General features: G+C 50.4%; 11 protein-coding genes across 11 annotated transcripts; 4 read left to right on the top strand and 7 right to left on the bottom strand.

The window, feature by feature from the left end:
* Positions 1-370: 370 nt before the first annotated feature.
* Positions 371-1,840, top strand: N7496_005066 (alpha-mannosyltransferase; the record flags this gene model as incomplete). The annotated part of the gene is made up of 1 exon (XM_056697995.1): positions 371-1,840. One exon carries the CDS (start codon positions 371-373, stop codon positions 1,838-1,840), a length of 1,470 nt encoding a protein of 489 aa, XP_056556520.1.
* Positions 1,841-2,023: 183 nt separating this feature from the next.
* Positions 2,024-4,335, bottom strand: N7496_005067 (putative arsenite efflux transporter ArsB-like; the record flags this gene model as incomplete). The annotated part of the gene is made up of 3 exons (XM_056697996.1): positions 2,024-2,368; positions 2,440-4,187; positions 4,260-4,335. The coding sequence occupies 3 exons, from the start codon at positions 4,333-4,335 to the stop codon at positions 2,024-2,026; spliced, it is 2,169 nt and encodes a 722-aa protein (XP_056556521.1).
* Positions 4,336-5,870: 1,535 nt separating this feature from the next.
* Positions 5,871-8,044, top strand: N7496_005068 (uncharacterized protein; the record flags this gene model as incomplete). Its single annotated transcript, XM_056697997.1, has 4 exons — positions 5,871-6,022; positions 6,090-6,226; positions 6,310-6,993; positions 7,080-8,044. The coding sequence occupies 4 exons, from the start codon at positions 5,871-5,873 to the stop codon at positions 8,042-8,044; spliced, it is 1,938 nt and encodes a 645-aa protein (XP_056556522.1).
* A 290-nt stretch (positions 8,045-8,334) lies between these two features.
* On the bottom strand, positions 8,335-9,552 carry N7496_005069 (FAD-dependent oxidoreductase; the record flags this gene model as incomplete). The annotated part of the gene is made up of 1 exon (XM_056697998.1): positions 8,335-9,552. The coding sequence occupies one exon, from the start codon at positions 9,550-9,552 to the stop codon at positions 8,335-8,337; it is 1,218 nt and encodes a 405-aa protein (XP_056556523.1).
* A 510-nt stretch (positions 9,553-10,062) lies between these two features.
* N7496_005070 (putative FAD binding monooxygenase) lies at positions 10,063-11,646 on the bottom strand (the record flags this gene model as incomplete). Its single annotated transcript, XM_056697999.1, has 1 exon — positions 10,063-11,646. One exon carries the CDS (start codon positions 11,644-11,646, stop codon positions 10,063-10,065), a length of 1,584 nt encoding a protein of 527 aa, XP_056556524.1.
* A 450-nt stretch (positions 11,647-12,096) lies between these two features.
* N7496_005071 (Zn(II)2Cys6 transcription factor) lies at positions 12,097-14,364 on the bottom strand (the record flags this gene model as incomplete). The annotated part of the gene is made up of 3 exons (XM_056698000.1): positions 12,097-13,311; positions 13,366-13,827; positions 13,966-14,364. The coding sequence occupies 3 exons, from the start codon at positions 14,362-14,364 to the stop codon at positions 12,097-12,099; spliced, it is 2,076 nt and encodes a 691-aa protein (XP_056556525.1).
* An 866-nt stretch (positions 14,365-15,230) lies between these two features.
* Positions 15,231-17,603, bottom strand: N7496_005072 (fungal specific transcription factor domain-containing protein; the record flags this gene model as incomplete). Its single annotated transcript, XM_056698001.1, has 5 exons — positions 15,231-15,714; positions 15,773-16,026; positions 16,080-16,499; positions 16,560-16,876; positions 16,925-17,603. Coding segments are annotated over 5 exons (2,154 nt in total), but the record flags the coding sequence as incomplete, so codon positions are not given.
* Positions 17,604-18,671: 1,068 nt separating this feature from the next.
* N7496_005073 (t-SNARE syntaxin) lies at positions 18,672-19,869 on the bottom strand (the record flags this gene model as incomplete). Its single annotated transcript, XM_056698002.1, has 3 exons — positions 18,672-19,283; positions 19,344-19,525; positions 19,614-19,869. The coding sequence occupies 3 exons, from the start codon at positions 19,867-19,869 to the stop codon at positions 18,672-18,674; spliced, it is 1,050 nt and encodes a 349-aa protein (XP_056556527.1).
* Positions 19,870-20,748: 879 nt separating this feature from the next.
* Positions 20,749-23,206, top strand: N7496_005074 (uncharacterized protein; the record flags this gene model as incomplete). The annotated part of the gene is made up of 2 exons (XM_056698003.1): positions 20,749-20,795; positions 20,869-23,206. 2 exons carry the CDS (start codon positions 20,749-20,751, stop codon positions 23,204-23,206), a joined length of 2,385 nt encoding a protein of 794 aa, XP_056556528.1.
* A 489-nt stretch (positions 23,207-23,695) lies between these two features.
* Positions 23,696-25,872, top strand: N7496_005075 (uncharacterized protein; the record flags this gene model as incomplete). The annotated part of the gene is made up of 2 exons (XM_056698004.1): positions 23,696-25,069; positions 25,162-25,872. The coding sequence occupies 2 exons, from the start codon at positions 23,696-23,698 to the stop codon at positions 25,870-25,872; spliced, it is 2,085 nt and encodes a 694-aa protein (XP_056556529.1).
* A 592-nt stretch (positions 25,873-26,464) lies between these two features.
* Positions 26,465-26,710, bottom strand: N7496_005076 (uncharacterized protein; the record flags this gene model as incomplete). Its single annotated transcript, XM_056698005.1, has 1 exon — positions 26,465-26,710. The coding sequence occupies one exon, from the start codon at positions 26,708-26,710 to the stop codon at positions 26,465-26,467; it is 246 nt and encodes an 81-aa protein (XP_056556530.1).
* Positions 26,711-26,713: the final 3 nt, after the last annotated feature.

Here is a 26,713-nt window from a genome sequence, read left to right on the forward strand (position 1 = left end):
TTCTCTATTTCCATAAGTCTCCTTTTCGTAGCCTGAAATCGAAAATTGCGTGTTTTCGAACGCACTTTGCTGGATAATCTCGCGGTCGGCGGGACCCAAGGGAGACGTAGAAGGGCCGCTTCCGGGCGATCATTGGAGCGTCCTTCAGAATCCAACCATTAGAATTTACCTGAGCCAGGAACAAATGCGAAAACAAATCAAGTCTAAATGCATCCGTTAAGCTTGTACCTGTAACGATCCCTTGTAAATTCTTCTACTTAGGGTGACTGGGACTCTTCTGTCTCCACAACACACTCCCTATCTCCATTCACCTTGTTTTGTCTCCTCTTCAGACCCAGATTCTTTTGTCCATGTTTTTGAAATTACCAAGATGAGCTTCGCACGAGTGACGCGCCGAGGCCGTCTCCTCCTTGTGCTGTCCCTCGCTGCTCTCTCTATCTGGTATTTGGCAACCCGGGCTGGGCTTCAGCAGAGAGCACCCCCAGTCAAGGACGTACAAGTGACGTACTCCCACCATACAAACGAGCATGTCGACTTCTGGCGCGACTTTCAGCCTCTGCTGTTGGCATATGAGCCGCAATGCAAGCCTCCACGACGCCTTGGAAATGCTCCGGCAAGTGGCTTCAAGCCATCCGACCCAATCGCCCGGCCGGAGCTCTTGAAGATGTCCGTCAAGGAGGTGCTGGGCATGAAGAATGCTCACAGCGACTTCGTGAGAGCAATCAGCACAGACGCACCCCAGCTGTCTTATATACCAGAAACTAAGGGCTTAGTGACAACTGCAGGAGGCTCATACCTACCAGTGCTGGTAGTTTCACTTCGCATGTTACGTCGCACGGGTTCAAAGCTCCCTGTGGAGGTCTTTCTAGCTACGCACGACGAGTACGAGGAAAATATATGTGATGAAGTCCTGCCTTCATTGAACGCCAAATGCATTGTCATGACAGATATCATCAACGCCGTCCCGGGATCGGTCAAGATTGAAAAATATCAGTTGAAGCCGTTCGCGATGATATTCTCTTCATTCGAGGAGATCTTGTTCCTTGATGCCGACGCCTTCCCGATCACTAAACCCGAGTCCCTTTTCGAGAATGAGCCTTTCAAGAGTACCAAAATGGTTACTTGGCCAGACTTCTGGGCTTCATCCGCGTCTCCGTTCTATTACGAGATTTCCTCCCAGGAGGTGGTATCGATGAATTCACGACCGTCAACGGAATCCGGTGAACTTCTGATTTCCAAGAAGACTCATCTGAAGACACTTCTGCTTTGCACCTACTACAATTTCTGGGGACCTACGCACTATTACCGTCTTCTTTCGCAGGGCGCAGCAGGCGAGGGCGATAAGGAGACTTTCATCACTGCCGCTGCTGCGCTAGGTGAACCATTCTACCAAGTCAGCGAACCTATTTGTGCTATGGGACATCGAACAGAAGGTGGGCTTGCTGGATCAGCAATGGTTCAGTTCAATCCCATTGAGGACTACAAGCTAGTCCAGAAGGGAGAATGGAGGGTGAATGGGTCAAAGGCGTCCCCTCCACATCCGTTCTTCATCCACGCGAATTTCCCAAAGTTCAACCCAGCAACCGTTTTCTCCAAGGAACACGCTGTCAAGCCGGCTTTTAACGATGACTGGTCATATACGCGGGCTTGGACAATCCCAGAAGAGACCATCAATGCCTTTGGTCGTGACGTCGAGAAACAGTTCTGGGCGGACATACTTTGGACTGGATGTGAGCTGGAAACACAGTTTGAAAGCTGGAAGAACAGTACTGGTGTTTGCAGCGGTGTGAAGAAATACTGGGAAGCACAATTTGGATCGGAAGACCCGGCTAGGGTATAGTAGGGTGTGCATCTCAGAGTGCGAAGTATTGATGAGCATGGGGATTAGTCTAACCAGCGATAGAACAAATAGGTCTCTGAGAAGGAGAGTCAAAGAAAAATCATATATCATGTCTTCATGTTGATCGGTCGTTGAAGTGCCTTTTTTGAGTGTCGCTTGTAATAAGTGATTGTAAGAGTACAATCATGCGTCATAAGGAGTCTCTTTCCGCATAACGTAGATCTGGCCGACGAGGACGGTACATCCAACGGCCATGGCGATGGCAATGATGGGGAGATTGACTCGGGCAAATTCGATACTCCCAACACGAATATGCTTTCTCTGTAGGATATCCCGCCATAGAAGACCGGCTAGCGATGCGCTGAACGCCGTGCTAAAGGCGCCGTAGTTAACCCCAATGGCCATGCTGTACACAGAAGCCCAGAATGTGCGATCACTAATAGGAATTCCGTTGTTGAGATGAATCTGTTGCCACGCTTGAATGACTCGAGACAGGAGAATAGTCGTGCCGATGTTTGTACCGGCAAACTGATGATCAGGAAAACAATGGTTAGCCCTTCAGGTCAATGGAAATGTTATCACATCACGGCAGTGCTTACATTGCAAAGAATCACCGACAAAAAGCCCATCCCGCCAATTGCCCCTACCGTCCCAGTCTTGTTGACCCAATGATCCCATCCATAAGCAAATACAGGCACCCATCCCTTGGTAACGAGTGCCTGGACGAGGACGAACATGGATAGCGCGAATGGAACAAGCGGAAATGGCATATGCGAGACCACCACGGTGACGGTGGGAAAAGTCTCCTGCAGCCACCGGTGGAGGTCCTTTGTAAGAGATACCAGGGTTTGGTGAGAATTTGTCTCTTTTAGGTCCATATTGTCCCTCTTCTCCTCGTCTACTGCGAAAGTTGGGGTCACTTCCAGAGGCTCGGGCGAAGCGCTGAGAGTGAGCTTATGAGAATTATCCATCACCCCAACCGACACGGGCATCCTTTGGAAAGTTTCATCTCCAGAGTATTCCAGGTCTGATAGACGCTTCTCGTAGTCATCAGGTAAAGCTCGCGTGCCGCTGCTACTTTCTGGGTCACCGTGAGAGACCTTACCACCGTCCACAGAGCTTTGGGAGGGGCTTTGCGAGGAAATATCCTGAGTGCCTGATCGCCTATGACGAACACTAGCATTATCAGCTTGTTCTTGCAAATTTCGAAGTGACTCTTGTCGTTCCCTCTCTGCCCTCGCAGCTTCCACTTCTCGACGTCCCTTGGCGGCAATTTCCCGCGTCTCGTGTCTATGGATCCAACCTGATGCAAGATCCCAACAGAACATAATGAAGGCAGCAGGCAAGGTGACCCAAAACACGGGACGATCCTGGCCAGACTGGCTTGAGGCGTTGATCGCAAGAAGGGTGATGAGCGTCGCAGCCATAATCACTGCTCCAAATGCAGCGCCTCCCTTATCCAAAAATGGATTCATGATTTCTTCGAGAGAAAGCAATTTGCCATTTTCATTGTTCATCTCTTCCTCTTCTTCAGCGTTGCCCCTTGCGTGGGGAATATTGGGGTTGACTGGTTTCCTAGCCTTTGCTTCCTCTGAGAGCTCATGCATTTGAATGGAGTATGGAATAAGAGACTCATCAGCAAAGATGATGTATAGTAGGAACGGGAACATGACGATAGCCGTGGCTACCACTGGGACGATCATGTTGGCAGTGTACACGATGAACTTGATCTCGAAGGCACCGGCAAGCACCAAATTCGTCGGATTGGAGGAGACCAAGATCGCCGATGCGATATTTGCGACGGCAAACTGACTGTGGATCCAGGCTCTCGGGTGTACAATATTGCTCGACACTCGAGTCATATAGGCGAGGAATGCTGTACCGGAGAGAATAATAGGATCATTGCCGATAAAACTGCCCAGTCCGAAGAAGAAGGCATAGAGGTAGAAAAATAGCCGGTGGCCTACTCCACCTCCTCTTTGGAGTACCTTGAACGCGAGCCATCGAATTAGACCAGAGGCGTCGATGGAGATAGCAATGTAGGCAAGCGTCAGGAAGAACGCCATGATATCAATCGGAGAAATGTTGTCGGCACCAAGTGTTCCATCATGTACCTCTTTCCGCCCGATAGCCAAGATAGCCAATAAGAAAAGATCGGCTGCCAAGGGCGCAGTGACGAAGTTGAGGGGTATGTTGAGTCGCACCAAGAAGCTGCGCTCATTTTGGTTATATGGGGAAAGTTTGCGAGAGGGTATTATGCGCAAAGCACTCAGGGTATCCAGCGTCGCATTGTAGAGCCATCGTGGGATATAAATCGGTACGCTGAACGGGAATAGCACGATAATATCTATGCGACGGAGAAAACGCGACGAGAATTAGCCTCAGATGATAACGAGCTTCGAACCCCATTCGAGCTTACTAGTTATCACGAAAACAATCAGAGTAATTATTGATCGCCAGTTTTTGATCTTGCTCGTGTCTAGATCCTCAGCCATTGTACGTAGGCCTATTCCCTCCGGCGCTGGAGAGTAGCGAAATGAAGTGTTTCGATCGGCTTCCGTGAAATTTCAATCGCGACCTAAAACGCGTTTCCACAACCCCTACTCATCACGACGTAAGGATCATAGTCAGACATTGCACTTTGCGCACTGTGGTTTGGTGTTCAAATACCAGCAAGTCAAGGAATTAAAAGCCTCGTACGTCAGAACACTTGCTCCCAATCAGTACCGCATTTTTTTGCCCACGATACAGTATTCCGAGCAGGGCGTCGCGTGGCCGTAAACGCTTCGCCTTCCGACTGAAGAATCCCCCTAGGATGATAGATGTTGACCTTGGTGTGGTATTGGGGTGATTGTGAAGAAAAATGGATCAACGCAGCGAGGGGAATGTGGGGGACTCGTGTGATAAATTTCCCATCTAGTCAGATTTGAGGACGATGTGGTAAGATTCTGTCGGGGCGATCTTGCTAGCGCATTCGAGAGCTCTTTAATAAACTCCCTCTGTCGGAACTATGAGGGGATCGTTGTCGTAGGCTGAGCCTTCAAAAATCTGTGTAGCCCACTGTCGTGGGTGTGACATGCAACTTGGCGCATCAACAAGAAAAAATCGTGGACGTTGACTGGAACTAAGCCTCTTGAAGACGGGCAATCAGGATTCCTAGACGGCCACGGGATGAAATTCACCGATTTCATTAGCCTAAGGCTGGATTTGAGCAAACTGCGCCCCATGGGAAAGGACGGTCAATGGTACTCCGATAAAAAGCGATAAAAGAGCACAGATCAACAGCCAAGGTAGTGTTAGCCTCTTTTAGCAGACTTTCAGCATCCTTTAGTATCGAAACCCCGCACTACACCGCATCTTCCGAATGTTACACTTCTACCCCAGCTGATATGTACAAGCAGTCAGTCAAGCCGCTAAGACACGACGGTCAGTCTCGATAAGTGCATCTCTGACAGATCTTTATGTATTATTGCTCTTTGCAACCTGGATTTTCTCGAACCTCAAAACAAACCTTCCTCTCAAAAACCCAAAGCAAAAAGAAGCGCTATGCAGACACAGCCCCGATGGGGGATGCATCCGTACCAATCAGCAAGGCAATAAGGCGCCCCGGTCTCGTATCCAACGCCCGAGCAGCGACGGGCGCCCGGACAACCATCACGGGGGCACTTCCCATATCGAGAGATCTGGTTGAGCACCAGTCGATCGCCCGACGATATCCAATCCGGCCTTACCGAGGCTCCTGAAGCAAGAAAAATGAGGCTCATGGCTGTTGCTGACCAACCGCCACGCAAGGAGGAACGTGCCGAATGGGCGTAATCATCGGCGATACTCAAACCCAGGTAAAAAACGACACATCACTACGATAAATCTCGCACCAAGAGATCCTTTGTTCTTCAACCCCCCAGTCATCATGCTATGGCAGATTGTGGAGGGCGAACTAGTGTCTTTGGAATATAGCTTATGACCTTTTATTTTACTTATTCTACTCCGTACCTTGATCCACAAGGGGACAAATGACAAGCAGCTAGCAATGCCAGCAGTCCCCTCCGCCATCGAGCTGCTAGGAAACTCCCTTGTGCATCGCAGCACCAACTTAACCTCTCCCAATGCGACGGCCAAGGTTCTTGAGGTTGTCTGCGCTTGGCCAGTTTCTGGGCAATATGGCCCGGGAACTCGAGTGCTGTATGGGCCCCTTACATGATGATAAAGCCCTGCTAGTTGAGTGAATAAATGCTAATTCGAGCGACAGTTACTATGCTTCGATGGCAGCCTGTATATTTGCACGTAAAGCAGAATGGATTCGCAGCGCTTGTCTAGCTGCCGCGTTGCTGTTCCCTGCCGTTGCAGCTCTTCATGGAATTGTCCTAGCGACTCTTCATCGAAGCGGTAAGTCGCTAGTTCTCAACGTATAAAGAAGCCTGGCGAGGCTTCGACTTCAGTGCCAATGTCCAGATCTAACTATCTGATAGGTGCTGTCGATATGGATGTTTACGGCGCTTTTCAGTTATGCGCAATTGGCATCCTCACTGCACCAGTAACTGTGCGACTGTCCAAGACATATTTCAACAATCCCGGTCGCGACATCATATTCCTGTGGACTGGCCTCCTTCTTGCTGGACTCCTCAGTTTGACCGTGGAGTTCATTCGTTTCGATGCTACAACCTGTCCTGCCGATGATCCGGCCACAATTGCTTGGAACTTAACTGGTAAATTCTTTTATAACAGTACCTGTGGCATGACCTGTGGCCAGGGGGGCCCCTATTCACCTTTACGACAAGGATCAGCCGACAATATATACGTGATCCCCGTACCCCATCAGCTTACATTCAACACGGCGACACTCCTCGCAGCAGCATGCTGCATTCCAGCCATCTTATCGCTTGTATCAATGTGGATTAAGATCCTGGAGAAGAATTGGGAGAAAATAGCTCTCAAAGATCGACCCAATGAGAAGCCTGATGAGCAACCTATTGAAGGCACCAATGGAGCAACTCCGAAGCAAATGACGGGCATTGCAAACAAAGTACGAGGCTGGTTGACACTGATTGAGATCCCGGTTTTTATTGCAGCGGTACTGGCAATATTGATCAAAGGCGAGATGAACTTCTTCAGCACGCCCGTGAAATATCAAACTGAGCCCATCCAAAGTATTGGTAATCGTTCCTTTACCCTTCTGTTCAAGTAAAAGCTGTCAACTTTGGGAAGTGACTATGAAACTAACAATGACTCGAAATTCTAGGCCAATGGGCACCAATTGTCGGTACTGGGCTTGCTGCAATCGGATCGCTGTATCTTCTACTCGCGGCCGATATGGAGGCTGAGGAGAACGAGGAGAACGAGGAGAACGCGGAGAACGAAAATCAGGAACCAGAGACTCAAGATCCGAATCAGCCAGATGGACCAGTTATAATACAATGTCAATCATGTGCAGGGTGTAATCATATCATCTCGAATGCAATCACAGACAAGGACTCAGACTCTCAACGAAGCTCCCAAAGTGAAAGGGACGGACCCAGCACCGAATTCGGGAGAACAGCCACTGAACCTTCAGTCTCGTCTGGAATGCGCCGTGCTACCACAAATCAATCCGAAAAGTCCATCGATACAGGCGGCAGACGACAAGTAGCCCGTCTTCTCAACTCGGCGAGTAGACGACTCGCTGCTAGAGCACACAGTCACATGGAAGATACTGGATTCAATGCTCAGGAGAAATTGAAATTCCCTGAAATCCCTGGTGAATTCCTGCGGAATGACAAATTGCCAGATATTCAGAGGGCATACAGCAACACTCCTTTGCCGCGGTCTAGAGCCACTAGCTTTGCTGGTAGCGTTGACTCGGACTCCTCTAATGGCGAAGGGAGCTCAAGGATCGTTCAGCGTCCCTTCCGACAATTATCGTTACAAGTTCCGGCTCCAGCACGAACAGCTGGTCACCGGCCACACTCAAATACTCTTCCATCAAGACGAAGCTCCTTCGAATACAGCGTCCAGCGCGACGGCACGATTACACCCATTAATCTATCTGCGGGACCAACTAGCCCGGACGAGCTGTCACGATTTGAACAACAACCTAGACAATCACCTGTAACTCCCTCGCCGAGTGCTTTGCAGGCTAACTTTAATGCGCCTTCTCTGCGAGCTCAAAGCCCGGCACCCCAGATTGTTGTTTCTTCCAGTAAAAAAGAGGAAACAGAGTCGGATTGAGTTGTCGGTGGTAAACTGGACTCGGGGTGTTGTGTCATGGGAGTCACACGGGTCCAAGAAATAAACGAATCTAACTACTTGTCCTGCGAGCTTGTTATGATACAACTGCGGACAGTATACGTGACAAGCGAAGCAATTCCAGATATAGACGTGGATGCACGAACTGCATGTAAAATTATGGTTTTTTGAAGACACGCACTAGCATGCATGGAACGGAAATAGGCGTTGTATCAACAATTTGCAATTTAACATCATTCTACCAAAGAAATCTTGTACACAGAAAAATAAAATTAAACAATACCAACTGCTTCCAGCCAGCTCTCTGCCATCTCATCAAAGTTAGGACTGTACAGCCACGCCAGGTCAAACGGTTTCGTATCCAAGTCCGAAGGGGCAGACTGGGGATTTTTCGGCATTCTTCGCGCATCAATCTGTGCATTGAGGTCGAGAACCCGGTCAACTCTTTCCTGGCGGCCCTTCTGCCAAACCTTCAGCCCCTGCTCCAAGTTGTGCTGTTGGCACTTGGAAAGGATCAAAGAGTAGATATAGACATCCTCAAAGGCCTGGTTGATACCCTGCCCAGCTGTTGGGGGAATTGCATGAGCTGCATCACCAAGAATTACCACTCGCGAGTGCTTTGACGCCCAAGTGTCAAGCTTAGGGACCACATAAAACGGCCAAAGATTGATCTTGTTCAACGGAATGTTGGAAACGGACGATTGCACGATTTCGGGGAAAGATTCTGCTCCTTCGCGCAGGAAGTCCACACACCATTGCTTGTCGTTCAGTAGTTTATTCCATCCTTCGCGGTCGAGTTGAGCAGCGCGTTTCTGTTTTCCGATAAGGACTTCAGAGCCATCGGGGAGCTGCTTTGCGATCACAAAGGCGCCATGTTTGGGGTGCATGATTGTCACGGGCATTTCATATGTATCCGTACCCGTGAGTTGACTTGTCGGAACGGCAGCAGTAACACCCACTGCATTGGTGAATTGCGGCTCCAGGTCTGGATAGAGATACTTCCGAACTCGCGAATGGATCCCGTCCGCTCCGACCAGGCAGGTTGCTCGACCAATCTGGCCGTCTTCAAATTCCCAAGTGACTTCCGTCTCAGACTCGGTCAGGACGCGAGTGAATTTCTTGCCGTACTCGATGGGAATGCCCTTCTCTTTGATCGCGGTAAGAAGCACATCAATCAGCTCGTACCGGTAGATTCGCAGTGCGTCGTACTGATATTTCTCCCGGTCTCCGAACTCGTATGAATCGAGTGGCTTGTCGGTGTAGAAGTATAGATTGGTGAACTCAAAACCACGCGGCTTGATCTTTTCGTAGACGTCGAGTGCGTCGAGGATACGCAAGGCGTTGGGGGACAGCATTATGGCGCCGCCGATATCGAGGGAGGCTGAGCGGGCTTCGTAGATAGTGCATGGGATAGATTGCTTGTGCAGAGCAAGTGCCAGTGCGAGGCCCGAGAGTCCAGCACCGATGATTGCAACGTTGTTTGAAGCCATTTTGTAGTATAATTTGTAAATGAAGCGTCTGATTTGGTTATTTTCGTGGTTGTTGAGGTTTTTATTTGTGGTAGTGCGATGATTTCTCTATCACAGATTGAAGAGAAGATTCAAAGCTTTTATAGAAACTTCTATGCTTATTTGAGTTCTTGTTCTTCATCGGGCATCACCATACAATCTGGAATTACATCTTGTTGCTATCCCCGAAGATGATAATTACTCGGATCCGGGAATCCGGATCCGAACCCCGGGTCCGGAGGCACATCTCCAGGTGGATGAACACGCGTGAATCACAGGAAGTAAGTATAGGATACGAATGATCCTGTTGTTTGCTAGAGAGGGTACTGAATTCCACCTTGTAATGGATTTGACTCTACGCAATATTTAGCCAGTGTGTCCGAATGACATAATTTACAATTACATTTCATATTCGTTACAGACAGGAGAGGTATCAAAAAGCAATATAAAACATCATCCCATGCGCAAGGATAACAACCACAGAGGGCATGCCTAGCATGGTAATAATCCTCGCGTATAGAAGTACTCGTCCAACTTGGACTCCAGGTCGGCACCCTCATATATTCCAGCAATATACTGATCCGGTCGCAACAGATATGCAGCACCTTTCTTGAATCCAGCTTTGCCATGCTGTTCATCCCACTCAAAGACAATTAACTGAACGTGTTTTGTCTTGCACCATTCCTCTAGCCCTACCGGAGAATCGCCATACACGTGGACCTGCCAGCTGATATCGTGCAAAGTTGAGAAGTTGTCGTCACGCTCCGTCTTGACCCATGGCAGACGATCACCGGGCTGTACTATCTCCGAGCCTTTTGTTGGCTCGCTGAGCATGCTGCTCCCCCTGTAGCAACAGACTAGTTGAGATCCACGTCGGAAAATCTCCGTACGGGTGGTATGGAAGCGGGCGACGAGAGGAATGAGAGAGGGAATCACCCACGCGCGCAGAAGGTGCGGGAAGAATCCCGAGCTGGTGAGAATAGTGAAGCCGTGATCGGTTGCGCCGACCACATCTAAAGCGAATGAACGCCGTTCAGGTTCATAGGTATCCAAAAGCGCCTCTTTGGCTTCTGGGGTCATTGAAGGCTGTTTGATCACAGTTGCGAGTTTCCACGCCAAGTTGATGGCATCCATAATGCCCGTGTTCATTCCTTGGCCGCCTACTGGGCTGTGAATGTGAGCAGCGTCGCCGACAAGAAAGGCTCTGTTGCTGCGGTACTTGTCTGCTACGCGGTGATGACTGCGATATGTGGAGAACCAGTTGACCTTTTGAATGTCGATATTCGTAGTTTTCTTGATCTCCGGGAGCACGTCCTCAAATGTCACTTCGGCTTGAGGTTCCGAGGTATTGGTTTGCTGACTCGGGGCAGTCTTTGGAATTGTCGTTCCAATTAAACGGACGTGGCGTTCTTCAACGTATGGTAGAATCAAATTGAAAGTTTCATCGACAAAGGTCAAGTGAGCTTCGCCGTTAAAAATAGGGCTGTCTTGCTCCTCCGCAACAATATCAGCAATGTAGAAGAGTGGCACATATGTGTCACCCTCGTATTTTGCCCCAATAACGTGTCGAACTGCCGAATGAGCGCCATCGCATCCAACGATATAGGCGGCTTCGCAGGTAGACTCGGCTCCGTTCGCACACGCCAGAGTTGCAGTGATGCTCGAGCCATTATCGACAAAATTTTGCAGCTTGGTTTTCCTCTCAACGAAGATACCAAAGGAGTTCAGCCGCTTCTCGAGCAGGCGTTCATGCTCGTCTTGAGGGAAAGAAAGCAGGTAGGGATATGGTGTCAACTCTGTGCCAAATTGCCGCAGGTTGATGTGGGCTCTGTGGCAACCATTTACCCACACATTGGTAGCAGGTAGCTGATATCCACGATCTATCAGCTCATCGGCTAGATCGAGTTGGCGGTATAGCTCCAGAATACGGGCATGCACAGCCAGCGCGCGCGAGTTGGGGGCGGGTCCACCTCCCTGGTCAACAATGCGGGTTCTGACACCCTGTGCGTGAAGCCAAAGAGCGAGAACAAGGCCAGTTGGCCCTGCTCCGGCTATCAAGACATCTGTTTCGATCATTTCTTGAGAACAGGATGCCAAATCAGGCGATGAAAATAGAGTTGATCGTACACGATCTGATAAGATTTATCGAGAGAAAATACAAGTAGTTTCGAAAGTCCGACGGGAGATCAATGAAGGATTTGGGAGATATGAGAAGGCATTTATGGTGGTCAGCTGCTGGAATATCGTCAGATATAGGCTACAGTGTCTGCGTGTCCATTTCGTATTCGGGCGGCCTAACCACCGACCCCGAGAGTTGGAATCGAGCAACGATCGGAGAAATGCCGGCCGATCGGCGCGAGGCTCCATGAACCCAAAACCGTTGTGCGCCTTAAATCTGTCATTTGTCGTGGTTACAACAATTGTCCTTGTGATACAGCAAATTTGCCGCCAAATGATTCATTGCTTAGATTGGGGTCCACCCGATTTTACCCGTCTTTAGTACGAGAAATGGCAGCCTTGCCACGATCACACTGAGCCCGGCATCAGCGTCATGTCGTCCACCAGCGATTCTTGAAACTGATTCAAGAGGTTGTCCCATTCGCTCCAGTCCATTGGACTATCACCAAGTAGGAAATCCATGTTCTCGGTCCCGCCGTCGAATGGGACGTTCGATGCATATTGGCCGGGTTCTTGAACTGGAGCATTATTCACCTCCATCTGGGCATTTTCGTGGGCAACCTGTGCTTCCGTGAAACCTTTGGAAGTATTGAATGAGCTGCTCACAACTGTCGGGCAAGGTCTCGGTGTGCGACCGTGCTGGTTACACTCGTCAACGTAGGCTCTCCACGCCTTGACAAACAAGTTTTGTAGAGCCTTATGAAGAGGCATCTGAGATTTCTTTCCCATCTGTCGGACATGACGGCCATAGATACTGCCAACAATTTCCCAGACTTTATCTTTCTCGTCCGGGTCGGTCCTGTTTCGCATCTCGGACAGCATGAAGATCATAGCATCCCATGGCATGTGATTGACCATGTGCCATGAAAAGCGCTGGACGTCAGGGTTTGTTTGAGCATAGTCGGCATACTCTGCCATCTTCAAACAATGACCAAAGATGACATCCTTCTCAGACTGGGGTATACGAGCACCCGAGTCGTGATAATGGCGAGGATGATGCGCCATCAGCCTGGTATAATGACTGGACGAGCGAACCATCATTGTAGTAGCCAGATGAAGAGGGATTGACTGATCACAATATTTCAGGAACTTTTGTTCCATGATATCTTCCAGCTCATCAATACACCTATCCTTCTCGCTCAGCGACAGCGTTGAGGATGACAGGAAAGCCCACGGAGAACCAGAGCCACCAGTGTTAGTGTTCCAGCGACGAAGCCATTTTCCAAACTCACTACGAGCAAGGCAGAAAATCATCTCAGACGGGCCCTCCTTTTCGCATGCGGGCTCTGTCATGCGCGGATCAAGGTCGCTGTCATTTGCATTCATTGGTGGTCTGGTATCAGCCGAGTCCACGAATGGACCTGCAGCGACTCCACAGAATTGCGCTGACGTTGCATCTAGAATCATGAGTTGGAACCAGATACGGCGTCGCATCTCGGTTTCGAAAATTGAAAGCCCATGACCAGAGCCATCGCGGTGAATGCCAATCCTCTGTGCCATTCGTAGTGCAACACCGCTCAATGACCAGATAGTATGTGGATCGGAGAAAGCCCTCATTGACAACTAGACCAACACCTGTCAGTCACTGAAGGGTGTTTAGCGTAGGATACAACTCACCAAGTATAATATGAACGCTTGAAGAACCACTGTACTTGATGTGCGAAGGAAAGAGGCATTTCTGAATGCTTGTTGTGCTCCTCGTCGGCATCTTGATAGAAGTTTCTTTTTACTCTCGCCAAATGCCTTCTCGACATCTCCAGCCTGAAGGGATATCAGGGAGATGCAATAGATGGAAAACATTAATGCTTCAAAGTCCTTGCTGACTTGTTTCAAGTCACTCATAGCTTCCAGTATCTGCTGCTGAACAGTTGGCGCATGCACGATCTTCGTCAATGGGTTGACTCTCTCAAGAAACGTCTGCCATAACTTAAATATGTGTAACGGGTTGGGGTGCAATTCGGCCAGGCCTTCTCGTGTTCCATGGCTGAGAAGCATGGACGAAACATTGTCTTCGTCCTGCGATGCATTATCGCTGTTGTCATCCGCTGCATCGCCCAGGACTTCCGCCGCATCTGGGAGCTACAAGCGAAAGTTAGAAGGGAAGGGAAAGCCCGAAAGATCCGAGAGTCACCAACCTCATGGCTCACGCTTGTCCAAAGAGTACTGTGTATTTCCTTATTAGCTATCTCATTCCAAGTTGATAGGCCGCAAGGTCACTAACTTATCAAGGTAGACTGAGTTGCCTTCCCTCATAATCATCCTTCCGGACCCGCTTCGGCTTGTTTCGGTACCATTGGACATATTTCTGGCTGGGGAGGCATGGTGTGCTGCATTACCTCCAGACGATGGCTCTCTGCTGTTCCGCCGAACTGACTTCTCTCGTTCTTGAGACGCGCCTCGGCTTCCATCGCGCTCTCTCTTGCGGCGCCTTGGAGGCGCCGGGGGGCGGTAGATACACTCAACACTGGCCTTAGCGCAGTTTGAACATGGCTCCTCGCGATTACATTTAACTTTCCTCTTGTGGCAGACCACGCAAGAGTAAGGTTTCAGTGCACTCGACGGCAATCCCAGGGGCGTCCGGGAAGGGACCGCAGCGCCATCGCGAGGATGAGCCATCTCTACACCAGATTCCCACGTTAAGATATGTACTTCATGTAGGAGAGACCAAGCACGATCGCATGCGTGTCAAGCTGAGATGCTTCGCCCGCTTGCTCGGTTGATGACACGCGATGTTCCGGCGCGCGGTGCTGAAAGGACCTTTAGGCCTGAGGCTGCAGGCATTCATGGGGAGATACTTTGATGCCTCGTTACTCAGGCTACGAGCCCCGGAGTTCGATAACACGGCCATCGATATTTGTCTTGGCCGCGCTTTTATTATTGATTATTCTAGTGGCCACATATAGTTATACGTTAAGCCTACCCTTCTATAAGGTAAGCTGGATCGACTGTTCCTTTTCAGCGGTCTCGGAAGGCATGGCCACAAGCGTACCCGAAGTTGCTATTCTGGACGGAGATCACCAACTGGTATTTGTACTTGACAAATCCTCGCAATGCGCAATATTAGATGTGTTACGGCAACATAAGTAGTTTGTGGTGCCCTAGGGCTACAAGAAATGTATCACATCTTGATGATTACAATCATGGTATGCGAAGAATGAGATTCGTCAATGTCGGAACCTAGAGCTTTAGGGTCTATTCTCCTCCATTATTTCTTATTGGACTTGCTTTTAGATTCTTCTGCTTTTTTATCTCACTATTTGACGAACCAGTAGCAAGGAGCCTTGGAGTACCTGCTCCACGAAAATGCTTAGCAAAATCATTTACAATCAAGTCGACAATGAGACTCGCACCCACGCTTCGCGAATGCTCAAACGGTTGTAACCTATTCAATTCCATGTCTAGGACGTATTTGCGCGTTTGCATAATCCTGTGACGTTTCTCGAATGGATTCTCTTGGCCTCTATAGTCCTGTGGCTAGTTTTTTACAGCTGTGTCATGGCACTCCACAACTCCGAATCTGCCCATCCCAGCGACGGCTGGTTATCAAACAACTCCCAAATCAGACTATCATCCCACCCCTCGACCGAGGGAGGCACGCCAAAAGCCTCGCTACTGGTTTGTGGGCTTGGAAGCGTATTGGGAAAATGGCCCGCATCTTGGTGTAGCACATCTGGATAGGAAGATCTCAATTGGCCAAGGGATCGCCGCTCTGTGTTATGATCTCCATTCTGGGAAGCATCTGGTTGCTCAACTGCACCAGCAGGATTAAGCTTGACCAACGGCGCACATAAATCAAGGAACTTTGCGAATAGCGCGCACAGTTTGCCGATGGACGCATTTGCTTTGGCGAACTGCCGAAGGTCATCTGTGATCTTCCTTATCATTTCGTAATCCCTGTGGTCTGACGTCGCAACAACATTGCAAAAGAGGACGAAGAACGGCGAGAGGGGAACAAGTAACATCGTCCTAGAATCAAATCAGTTCATTATTTGAAGAATTTTTAACATGGCGGATAAGTGCGAACCATGTGAGGAAATATGGATATGAATCCACGGACGTGGCGTTCCCAGAGAAGGCTTCTTGCAAAGCACGAAGTGTCATTAACGCCTTGCGAGCCGCGTAGAGGCACTCTTCGCAAACCAAGCGCGATTTCAGCACTGATGACCGTGCGCGGATAATAGTGGTCAAGATGGAATAATAGTTGAAGTCCATAGACAGCCATTCGCGGCTTAAGATTCTCCACGAGGCAGGAAACTCTAATTCCTGGCGGTTGCGATGCTGGAAAATAGCAGGTAAGCGGCGACTCTGACTTCGCGTAGAAACGAACCTACCATTTGGAGATTGGAATGAATTGCCTGGGCACGGACAACAAGATCAGACAAGGCATTGGCTTTTTCTATATCACCCATCTCTTTCGTATCCAGCAGGATGTTGGGCAAGGTATTTTTAAGACATGCGAATTCGACAATACCGGTTATCATGGGCGTAGTAGGTAAGTCTGGGTCCAAATGCATCAATCTTGTTGGCTCAACCTTCAGCTCAGGTAACGATGGTGGCCGAAGGAGAAGCAGACTGAGTGTCTTGTCGAAATAGTAACATGTGTATACACAGGCGTGTATCTCTTCTTCCACTTCATTCCGGGGTACAGTGTCGGTAATGTTATGATAGTTCAAGGCAATGATGACCTTGGATGCCAGAGCTGTGAACATCCAACAGCGGGACATGTTGCCCAAATACTGCATCAACCGTTTCTGTTATGCATTAGCATTAGCATTTAAGCAAGGAATTATGCTCTGAGAATATTGACTCACACCTGACAGGAGCGCCTGTAGCAGTGGTAGGCTTGGAGAAGCCGTTAGTGGAATTGAATTGAGCTCCTCGATAGCTCCAGCCTCATATTGTTTCTTCAATCTCCTGAAGTGAGCCTTCAAATGCTCGCTGGATATCAACGGTGCCAATTTTGATATGCAGGAAAAGGCTTTGATCCATACACTGATCCGATACAGCTGAAGCACCTGTTCACTCTCACTACGCTCCATAATAGCCAACCCCATTCTTTCAAGGGTTTTATCAGAGATATGGTCTGGCCACACAAGCGTTCCTTGAGAATTGGTTTTCCTATCCGGCCCTGCTACCGTGAGTATATGGGTTTCCATGTTATCAAAAAATCACTTACCAGGTAACATCATGTACAGTAATTCCGGTGTGAGATTTGGTCGTGCCAAATTCTCTTCAACATCTAGCTCTTCGCAGGTAGGATTTTCTTGGCGCTGCAAGCCCGGGTTGGATAGCTGACCGACAAACCTGCGCGCCATTTCGAGGGCAGTTCGCCTGTCCTGTGAAAGAGCGGGATTGCATTGCAGCTCGTTTTCAATATACTCTCTTGCCTCACTGGCGTGACGAGTTGACTCTGAAGAGTGGTGTTCAGCGTGGACTTGCGAATGAACACTCTGCGAGACTCGACGCTTTTTATCCTGTTGCCTGGATGGACTGGCTTCGCTAGGTATGGGCGCTACATAGAACTTTCTCTTGGTAGACGGGAACGGCCTAGAGGTATCATAATGAGTTGTTCCTGGAGACGATGGTGCAGTCGAAGTACCATCATGATTTGCATTCCCTGATGGAGGCGATGCAGAGGTTGCGGTTTCAGCTGTGTTTGATCTTTCCAACTTCGCAAGTCTCTCAGCTAATGCATCTAGACTATTCAATATCAGTTGGTCAATTGTCATGCGCAATCTCTGGTGTGGAACAAACCGAGAAACTCTCGGGCGATGGACTCTGGCGTGACGTGTGCGAAGACAATCAGCCTTTGCATCCACACAGTTCATACATGGATCCTGGCGATCGCATTTGACCTGAGCAACAATATAAACATCTTTGACATAAAATTATTGAGTGGGTCACAACCTAGGCGGCCTGACCTTTCTTATGTGACATAAGTCGCACTATTTATCCATTAGCTGTGCTTGGTAGACAAGGAAGCTCGAAGCAGGACCGGCGAACTTACTGCGGGTATTGTAGAGGTCATTTTTCTGCGATCGGCCTCCAGGCCGGTACTTCACCTTCAATGAATAATATCTTGATTTGAATGACAAATGACCCCTGTTCTCTGCTTGTGAGTATTATCCTTGGCCTTGCTGAAGCTATGTTGGAATCAGAGTATCCGGTGATTCCAGCCTCCTAATCTCTCGGGAGTCCGAAAAGCCGGTCGCCGGACCAGTTGGGTTTAGTGGTCGGAGGTTGCCGATACCCAACTACGTTCAAGTATGTGCCAGGCGACATAAATACCATCGCTAGAATTTATATTGATCGTGCTAGTTTATCACACAAACTACCGTTTGACAGATCGCCCCTATTAGACATCCGGAGCGTTCGAACCATCTCTCAGTCTTTAGGGAACTTTTCTCCTTCAGAAAGCCTGGTCGTAGGGCCGAGGGCAGTAGCGAGATTATTAACCCCAAGTTTGTGAAATCCTTTCATACAACTTTCTAATCAGTTAGAATCTGAAGGGGACTTGGAGGGAGGCCAGTCTAAGAGATGGTCAGCCTTCACCATAATTGTTCGCGGCCTCTATGGATCGCATCATGGACTGTTGGTTTCATAAATGATAAAATTGTTTATTCGTGTTGATTCAATTAGTACACAGTCCGTATTTACTTGAGTTTCTCTTCGTAAGGACACAGTCCCAGGATAGGAAGATAAGGAAAAGGAAGGGAGGAACGAGTGTATCAGACATCCCAGTCTAGCCAAGGACAAAGAAAAGACGGCACGCATGGTGAGTGTGGGGCATGCAGGGGAGCTGTTGTATGTCCCAAGGACTACAGACAGCGAGGTATTATAATACAATATCGAAAAGAAAGGGTTGACGAATCGAGTTTATCACGAGATCAAAACCCAAAGAAGGAAAAAAATCTGGAGAACGGTTAATGATGTGTGCCACTCGAGTAGAAAATGAATGTACTCACCATCAGGATACCAAACATCTTGGCAATAAGCCAGCGATTACCAGACACCCGAGTCCAATATTTCATGAGTTCTCGCTGAGCGCCTTGGACGTTGTCCACAACGTCCTCGGTATTTGCGTCGATACGTTGAATCATTTCAGACTGTTCGCTGACCATCTGTGCCAACTGGCCGAAAATGCCACCCAGTTCGCTAATAGTTCGCTCAATGGCTTCGATGGCCTCTCCACGGGCCTGGACGTAGGAATTGCTGGATTGGGCCTCCTCCATGACGAGGAGTTGCTGATCTGATTGCATTGACTGACCCAAGGGTGAGGGGTTTGAAGGATCCAAGGTCAAAAGGTCGGACGAGTTTCCTTGATACCCTGGCTGAGGAGTTCGGCGCCCCGAGGTGTTGTATAGAGGTGAATCAGAGCGTTGCGAGTCAAGAGCACTTTGTGATTTGGAGGAGACGGAGGAGACAAAATTCTCGGTTCTTGTTCGAGAGGCCTGGATGTTCTTTGTCCGGACTTCGAGGACATCCTTGAAAGAAGATCCGACGTCCGCAAGTTTTCCCTGCAACATAACGACGACCTAGGATGTAACTAGTCAGCGTATAGGCCGTGCGCTCTCGATACTAAATCGCCCACTCACATTGTCATTGTGTTCTCCTTCCTGGTCTGTCTTGGAGCGGCTTGACTTCGGATGTTGCGCTTGGGTCAACGCAGATAAGGAGGCGATCTGCTGGTTCAGCGAGGCCAGGTCTTGCTTGATCACGTATGTCAATTCGGAGATCTCGACGGGTCGGTCATCGAAGAGTGTTTTCCGCTTCGCCACTATAATCTCTCATATTAGACTCTATCCATTAACGAAACCTAGCCGAACCACTGAAGCGGTTCTGCTTTCCAAAAGCAAGCAACTCACACTCTGCCAAACGCTGCAATTTCGCGGTCGTTCCAGTAATGCCCTTTCCGATATCCCGCGCCCTCCGCGCAAACTCGGATCTACCTGTCTTACCATCTTGCGCACCAGAGGGCGACCCATTCGCTTGTCGCCTTTGGGCGTCCGTCAGGAGCGCTTGTCGCTGGGTTCCAACTTTCGAGGCGCTGAGTCGTTTTTGAGCGTGGCCCAGAATGGCGCTGAACTCGCTGGTGCGATCTTGAATGGACGGTCCGGTCATTTTGACAGGGCGAGGTAGGAAAGGCGACCCGGTGAATCAAAAAGCCGTTGTATTCGGAGATTAGAGGAGGCGTGGGTCAGGGTGGACTTGGCCGGTGTTTGGCAACGGGGCTGGTGGTTCAACTGGACTCTAATCGATAAGGGGGAGGCGTAGACGTGTCCGGTTGCAGCGATAGCGTTGGGAGAGAATATTCCAGGTGTATGGCGGGGGGTCAAGCAAACAAAAGCCAGTGTAGCCTTTGCATCAGTTGAATGTTCAGGAGAAAAACACCACGACTATTTGTTCCCTGATTGCAAGCCACCTAAATTGAAACACGTCGTGGATCGCGGCGACTTTGATGGCTGTCACGTGAGGGATGTCCGGATGGCTGTATCGTTACGTCAGCAGCACCGCCGCACCCAAATTTAGATCGGGCAGGCTGTAAAGTAACCCCAGACTTAAAATCAGGGGAACAGGATTCCTTGGAACACAGTTTCGGGGCTTCAAGTATATCAATGCTCCGACATTCTTCTTTCTTCCATTTCACTTCTTGACTTCCACTCAGTTGTGTTCATATTGCTCAATTCTAGTGGATACACGTCATCTTCTGCCCGTGTACATCAATCTTGTTTCCCGCCGCCCGCTTCCAGCTCTTCCAGCTAACCCATCTGATCTGATCGGCGTCCGCATTGGCATTCGCAACGTTGCTCGCGCCACACCGTCCTCCCTCAAATACCCGGCGGTCCCCTCCTGCACGAGCTCAGGAAAAGCATCAGGGGTCCGTCGACCTTGCGTATTAACGATCACAACGCGGAAACTTCTACAGTCTAGCCAGCCAGGCAGCAACCGATGCTAGAGCCGTAAGTCCGGTTGACCACACCACTCGACGCTATTATCTTGATGGCGGACCGTAATCCTCCATGGCATGGCCGGGGGGTCCAGAACCTGTGAGTATACTACCCGTTGCGCTACCACCTGTGCTTCGTCACACAAGTTCTGAGACAAACATCTTTTATTTAGTTCTTCCAACGCGAATAGTCCCCTCTCGCCCGCAAGTACGGGCAGAGCTGCCCCCTCCTTCGAACGGAACGTCAATCGCCAAAAGACCCAGCGCTGGGTGCAGGCGAAGCAGTATTCATACGATGGTGGCGACTGGGGTGACGATGACGACGAAGAAGAAGAGGAAGAGCCACCAGCGGCACCTGCGCCTCCCTACGCCACGCACAAGACGGGAAGCACCTCCGAGTTGAGCTCCAGGCGCTTGTCTGGACTTGGGTTTGGGACTGATGAGATCCGCGCAAGTCCCACTACCGAAACCAAGCCGCTTCCCAGCGCTGGCGATCAGAAGTCGCTGCCTTTCGTTAGACCTGCCGATATCTACAAGCGAATGCGCGAGGAGCGAACACCACAGGGTGAAGCAGCAAGTTCCGGACGTCCAGCAGAGCCCCAAGGCTCTATTCAGCCCAGTGCTGCCCCGAATCATCCTGCCATGGCTAGTGGCAACGGTACCGTGCCCGAAAATCTAAGCGCCTCAACTCAACATCCTCCCTCCATAGCGCTACCGGAGTTCAAAAGAATGTCAGGATTCGGTGCCGATTTCATCGGTTCCACTGATCCAAGCTTCCAGCAAAATGCAAGCGCCGAGTCCCCGGAGGCCTCCTTACGTCACAATCCGTCTCAAGCCTCCCAGGATTCCCAGGCCTCTCAGGGCTTCACATCGGTGGTACACCAAGCCTTCGACGTTCCAGAGACTCCCAACTCCACTGCCGGCAGTGTGGTGCGGTCAAACAGCGACGGGACCTCCGTCATCAGTCCAATTATCAGTCACCGTACCACTCAGGACGACAAAACACCCACAATTCCCGAGGAGCCTGCAGAGTCCAGTACCCCCACCAACGCGCCAAAGGAAGGTGCGGACCAGGCTCCATTCTTCAAGCCTGGTCATCGACGGGATATGAGCCTTCCCGAGAGTGACAATAGCCCTTCGAAAACACCTCTGATTACGAACAATCAGGCTCCCTCGGCGGGTCAAGCAGAGATGTCGTCGGTCTCTCCAGGCCAGTCCGGCTCACCAGAAAGACCCGTCGACATCCCAGACACTCAGAGCGCATTGATCCCATCGACTACGGCCGCCGATGCTTACGTCGCACCTCTCAAATTTGGCAGCAATGGCTCAGCCGCATCTGAAGGCTATCGAGGCGAGATTCCTACGATCATTCCTACTAGTGCAGGCAACTCGCCGCAGGATACTGACAACGATCGATTGAGAGAAGAGATTATGCGGTCCTTGAGCCGGGAGAACTCACAAGAGCCCGAGCCGCAGCCACAGCCAAACCCGGATGGGTCTATCCCGCAAGACTACGAGAAGTACTGGGATAGTTCGACCGGGCCCGGTCCCCACGAAGTCCCGAGGCCACTTGTTTCAGAAACCCACCCCGACTGGACTAGCACACATCCTCTGGCTGCTCAGGACCCATACGCAGCTACGCACACGCCTAGCGAAACAGTCCCACCAGCCGACGCTGAGCCGAAGAGACCTCGATTAGGACGGCGGTTCTCGTGGGAGTCGGCCTCGTCGGGTGGCGAGCCCGTCGCGCAGGCCCCTGCGGCGGATACCGTGGCTCCCTCTTTGAGCGCAGCTCTGGCTGTCCATGATCCCGAGGCCATCGCCGATGATCTGGAGCCCATGGCGGAGGACCTGTCAAGGGACCGGCCAGTGACTGCTGGTGAAATTTCAGACGACACTCAGCGCGTCGAGAAGCCCAGGCTCTCAATCGTACCTCCAATCCCACAGACCATCTCTCCACCGGAGGAAATTGTGGGCCCCATTGGTGGCCAGGCAGCTGAAAGGGAAGTGTCTTTGCCAGTTGGAATATCGAAGGTCGACGAAGGAAAACTGCAAGGGTTCCGCGACATTCTCAACAAGCCATCTCCCGTGGAGCGCATCCGAGCGTTTGATCAAACCCGAGATCAATTCGCGACTCTAGACACGGGTATCAAGACTTGGCTTGAGTTTACTGTCCATGCTCATCCAGAGCATGCTGATCTTGTTCACTCAAGTCAGACCCTATCTTCTGGATTCCCACGGACATCGCCTACGACCAGAAAGTTCCCCAAGCTCGCATCTCTCGGCAACATTGCCTCTAAGGAAGACGGCGCTCCAGCAGGCGCTGGCCACGCTAGACGTCCCTCTGGTCATATTGGAACGATTGTAAATCGGCAAAACGTCGAGCAGCGTGGCAAGGATCTCCTCCACACGGCTGGCACTTTCGGTGGAAAAGCAGGTGAAGCTGCCAAGGGTTTATTCGCCAAGGGCAGGAGCAAGTTCCGACCCAGCGGAGACAAGGTAGATACGTGATCTCATTTCCTTTATGTCATTCTTATTCCCTACTTGGACGGGGTGTCATTCTTTCAATTTTCGTCGTGGGACAGCGCGCTGGAAGCCAGCACTACAGTCTATATCCCTCGCCTTTTTCATACTTCATGTCTCCTTATCACTGTCGGATACCACGATGTAATTCCCATCGCTCTGGCATTGGATTCTAGAATGCGACACGATTGATGTATTTGATTCATCTTTCTTCTTTCGGCTCTCCACTCCTCCTTTCCCATTTTCATGATGACTTTTTTTTCGGGCCGGTTCTGATGTTGGTAATGTCTGTAGGTTGACCAATCGACTCCTGCTCCTCGCAGGAGTTTACAATTGCAGTTCTCTTCACTCTCCGAGTCTGGTAACTCGGATTCTTCCCATGGTAACTTTTCCCTACGCAACTCTGTGGTCTTTGGGAGCCTTCCCATCTTCAAGTCCAGTCGGAACGACAATCTCTCTGCTGCCCCTGCGACCACTATGGATCCTGCCTCGTCTCTAGAGGGCTCTGTCGACGATGAGCGTGCAGGCAAGCGTCTCAAATCCAATGGGTCGGTAGACTACATGCGGTCTGTAGACCAAGTCAATAGAGACTTGCCTAGTCAAACACCCATGACCTCGGAAGTCGACCACCGTAGAAGTGGAGATTTCTCGGAGTTTGCATTCGACTTTGAACGGGAAATGAATGCGGCTCTTGGGCTGTCACCCACCGAACCCCGTCCACAACAGGCATCGACCTTTGAGCCGCGTTTGAGCCCAAGTGCAACCATTGCTCTCCAGTCCGATGGCCCGCAGCACCAACCCGAAGAGGAGTTGAAGGAGGATACTAGTCATTGCGTGACTTGTGCCCCAACTGACGATGAGCAGAGCGAGAAGAGCTTGCCAGGTCTTGCTAGCCAACCCCCTGCGCCTTCCACCGTGTCGGATACGAAAGACGCATCACTGCCGAGTATCCCAGCTTCCGAGGCCATCATTCTGTCAATCCGTCCAGTGTCTGAAGAAGATGAAGCCCCTGTCTTACCACCAAAAGGACGCTTGTCGGTCGACCTCCCAACACAGGATGTGGTTGCAAGAGATATCCTTCCGGATGTTCCTCCAACGGATGTTTCCCCTACAAAGGAAGATGCACCAAGCCTTCCTCCGAAGGATTTGCCCCCCAGGGACGATCCTCCCAAGGGTCTTTTTTTGTCTCTGGAGTCAGAATTTACCCCACGACAACCGTCTGTCTCCACGCTCGGAATTGATGAGCATCAAGTCAGCCATCCGCGAGAGGAAGAAGTTGGGACACCCCCCTCGCCATTGCAGCAACCGGTGAACAGGGCCGAGGATGATATGTCAGAACGGCATGTGTACAACCAACCCAGCTCCAGAGCTCGGGTATCCGATATCACTCTGCCATCGCTCGACGATGTTGCGCCAGGCTTTGGCTCAGCTTACCCACTACGACCCCCCAGTTCGGCAGAAATCTTGGAGTCAAAGCGCAGGTCAATCAGCGGTCTCCCTCCATCAACCCCGGGTGTACAAAGCCCGCTCCGGAACGAAGTGAGATACTCGCCAGGCACTCGAAGCAGCATGTTGAGCTTTGGTAGCTTTGGTCGACAAAGCAATAACAGCAAGGGCACGCGTCCAAATACTCCGGCCAACGAGATGTCGCAACACGCTGCATCTGGTGATTCCAAGATGGACAAGTTGAAGAATTTTGGAAGACGGCGTCGTGCGTCGGTGGGCAATGCCCTCTCTGGATTCCAAGAGGGATTCTCGAAAGAAGTCCAGAGCCTTCAAACACGGAGCACTCAGAATGAACCGCAGCAGAAGGACGGTGGCCAGAAGAAGCGGGGATTTAGCAGAATTAGCGTATGTGATGTGATGTCCAACGGTTGATAAAAGTCTTTTCTAACCGATTGCAGGGATTCTTCGGTCGCCAACAAGATCCTCAGCCTGCACAGAGCAAGACCCCCGATATGAGTCACGGTAGACCGGCTCAGGCGAAAGCCCAGCCAGCAGCTCCTATGGGGTATCAAGCTCAAGACTCATTCAGGCACAACGGCCACTCTACACTCGACCCAGTTAGCAAGGACCTCCCGCCTCCGCCGGTCTCCAGGTCCTCATTCTCCTCTGTCGAATCGCCCTCTCAAACTCGCGACCCTCGTCAGCGGGCAAGCATGCCCCTTCCGCCTGTCGTTGCGACTACTTCTATGTTAACTGGACGGTTCTATTCATCGATGCAATCCGGGGAATCCTCTGCACCTCCCCAGCATACTCGCACGAAGAGTCAACCGATGCTGTCCCCACCACCATTGTCACCCATCGGGGGATCTGATTCTGGGAACAGCGGTATATCCCCTCCACTGTCCGATGTGAGCCAGGTAGAAGAACGAACTCCGTCCCAAGAACGCGCTGAGGAAGACTTTCACCCACCTGTACCACCCAAGTCGCCTGAAATCCAGCCCAAGCTCGAGCCAAGTCCCGATCTATCGATCGACGTCTCAAACGTCTCCGTCATGTCGACACATCCGCACCGTGGTGATGCGCGGTTGGTCAATGACACCCCCGAGCCTGTCGAGCTCGCAGTCACACGTGATGACTCCAGCGAGGAGATCATCATGTCTCCCACGTCTTACCCAGGACAAGAATGGACGCCGATGAATTATTACTAGCAAAAAGTGATACCTTCCGTTTGTCAAGCGATCATACGATACCCATTTTGATTTCTGGCTGTCTTTACTGATACCCATGTTATGGTCATTCCGGCCTATCATTTGATACCTATTCTGTTTCCAATTTATGGTTTCATTGATTGCAGCTGTATTTGGCGTGTCTTTGAGCTCTTTGAGCCTTGTGCTCAGCGTGTATTACCACTCGTTTAATGTATCTATTCTGTATCATAGTGCTTACCTCTGTTGAGTCTACCCCGGCGCTAGTATTCAAGCTAGCATTGTAGTCATGTACTCTTCTGACAACATAAGGACTTCCTACTTGCTTCGATCTTTTTCTCTAAAAAGAGGTTCTTCGTTCCTCAAACAACCCCTGCCCATCATACCAGATCCTTTGTAGTTTCCTTCATGCGCAATACTAACTTTATGGCATTCAATCTCAATGAAACTGTAGATTTAGCCTAAACCCAGCCCCGTAATTGTAGATTTTTGTCCATGGTCGATAAATAGGCAGTCCTGACTTCCCCATATCTTCCTTTCTCCTCAAATACCCCTGCAACTTAAACCTCCCGCTAGCTTCCTTCACCCCGCACTCTCACAGGTGGAAGCCCAATTCTCCGTCCCCCAATCTCCCTCCACTCTTCCCCAGCAAGATTTTCCACCATGCGGGGAAAGTCAAGCTTCGCCGGGACCCCAGCTTCATGGGGACTTTTGCGGAGAGCCTGAAGGGCAACGCCAATCCACGCGCGGACATCTCTACCATCTCGGGAATAGCCTCGTCAGGAACAATATAGGACAGGAGATTTTCCGTCTGTGTCGTGATGGCATTTCCCCAGGCCATTGG

Source organism: Penicillium cataractarum (genome assembly GCF_028827025.1).
Source record: "Penicillium cataractarum strain IBT 29864 chromosome Unknown utg000004l, whole genome shotgun sequence".
In the NCBI taxonomy this organism is placed as follows: domain Eukaryota; kingdom Fungi; phylum Ascomycota; class Eurotiomycetes; order Eurotiales; family Aspergillaceae; genus Penicillium; species Penicillium cataractarum.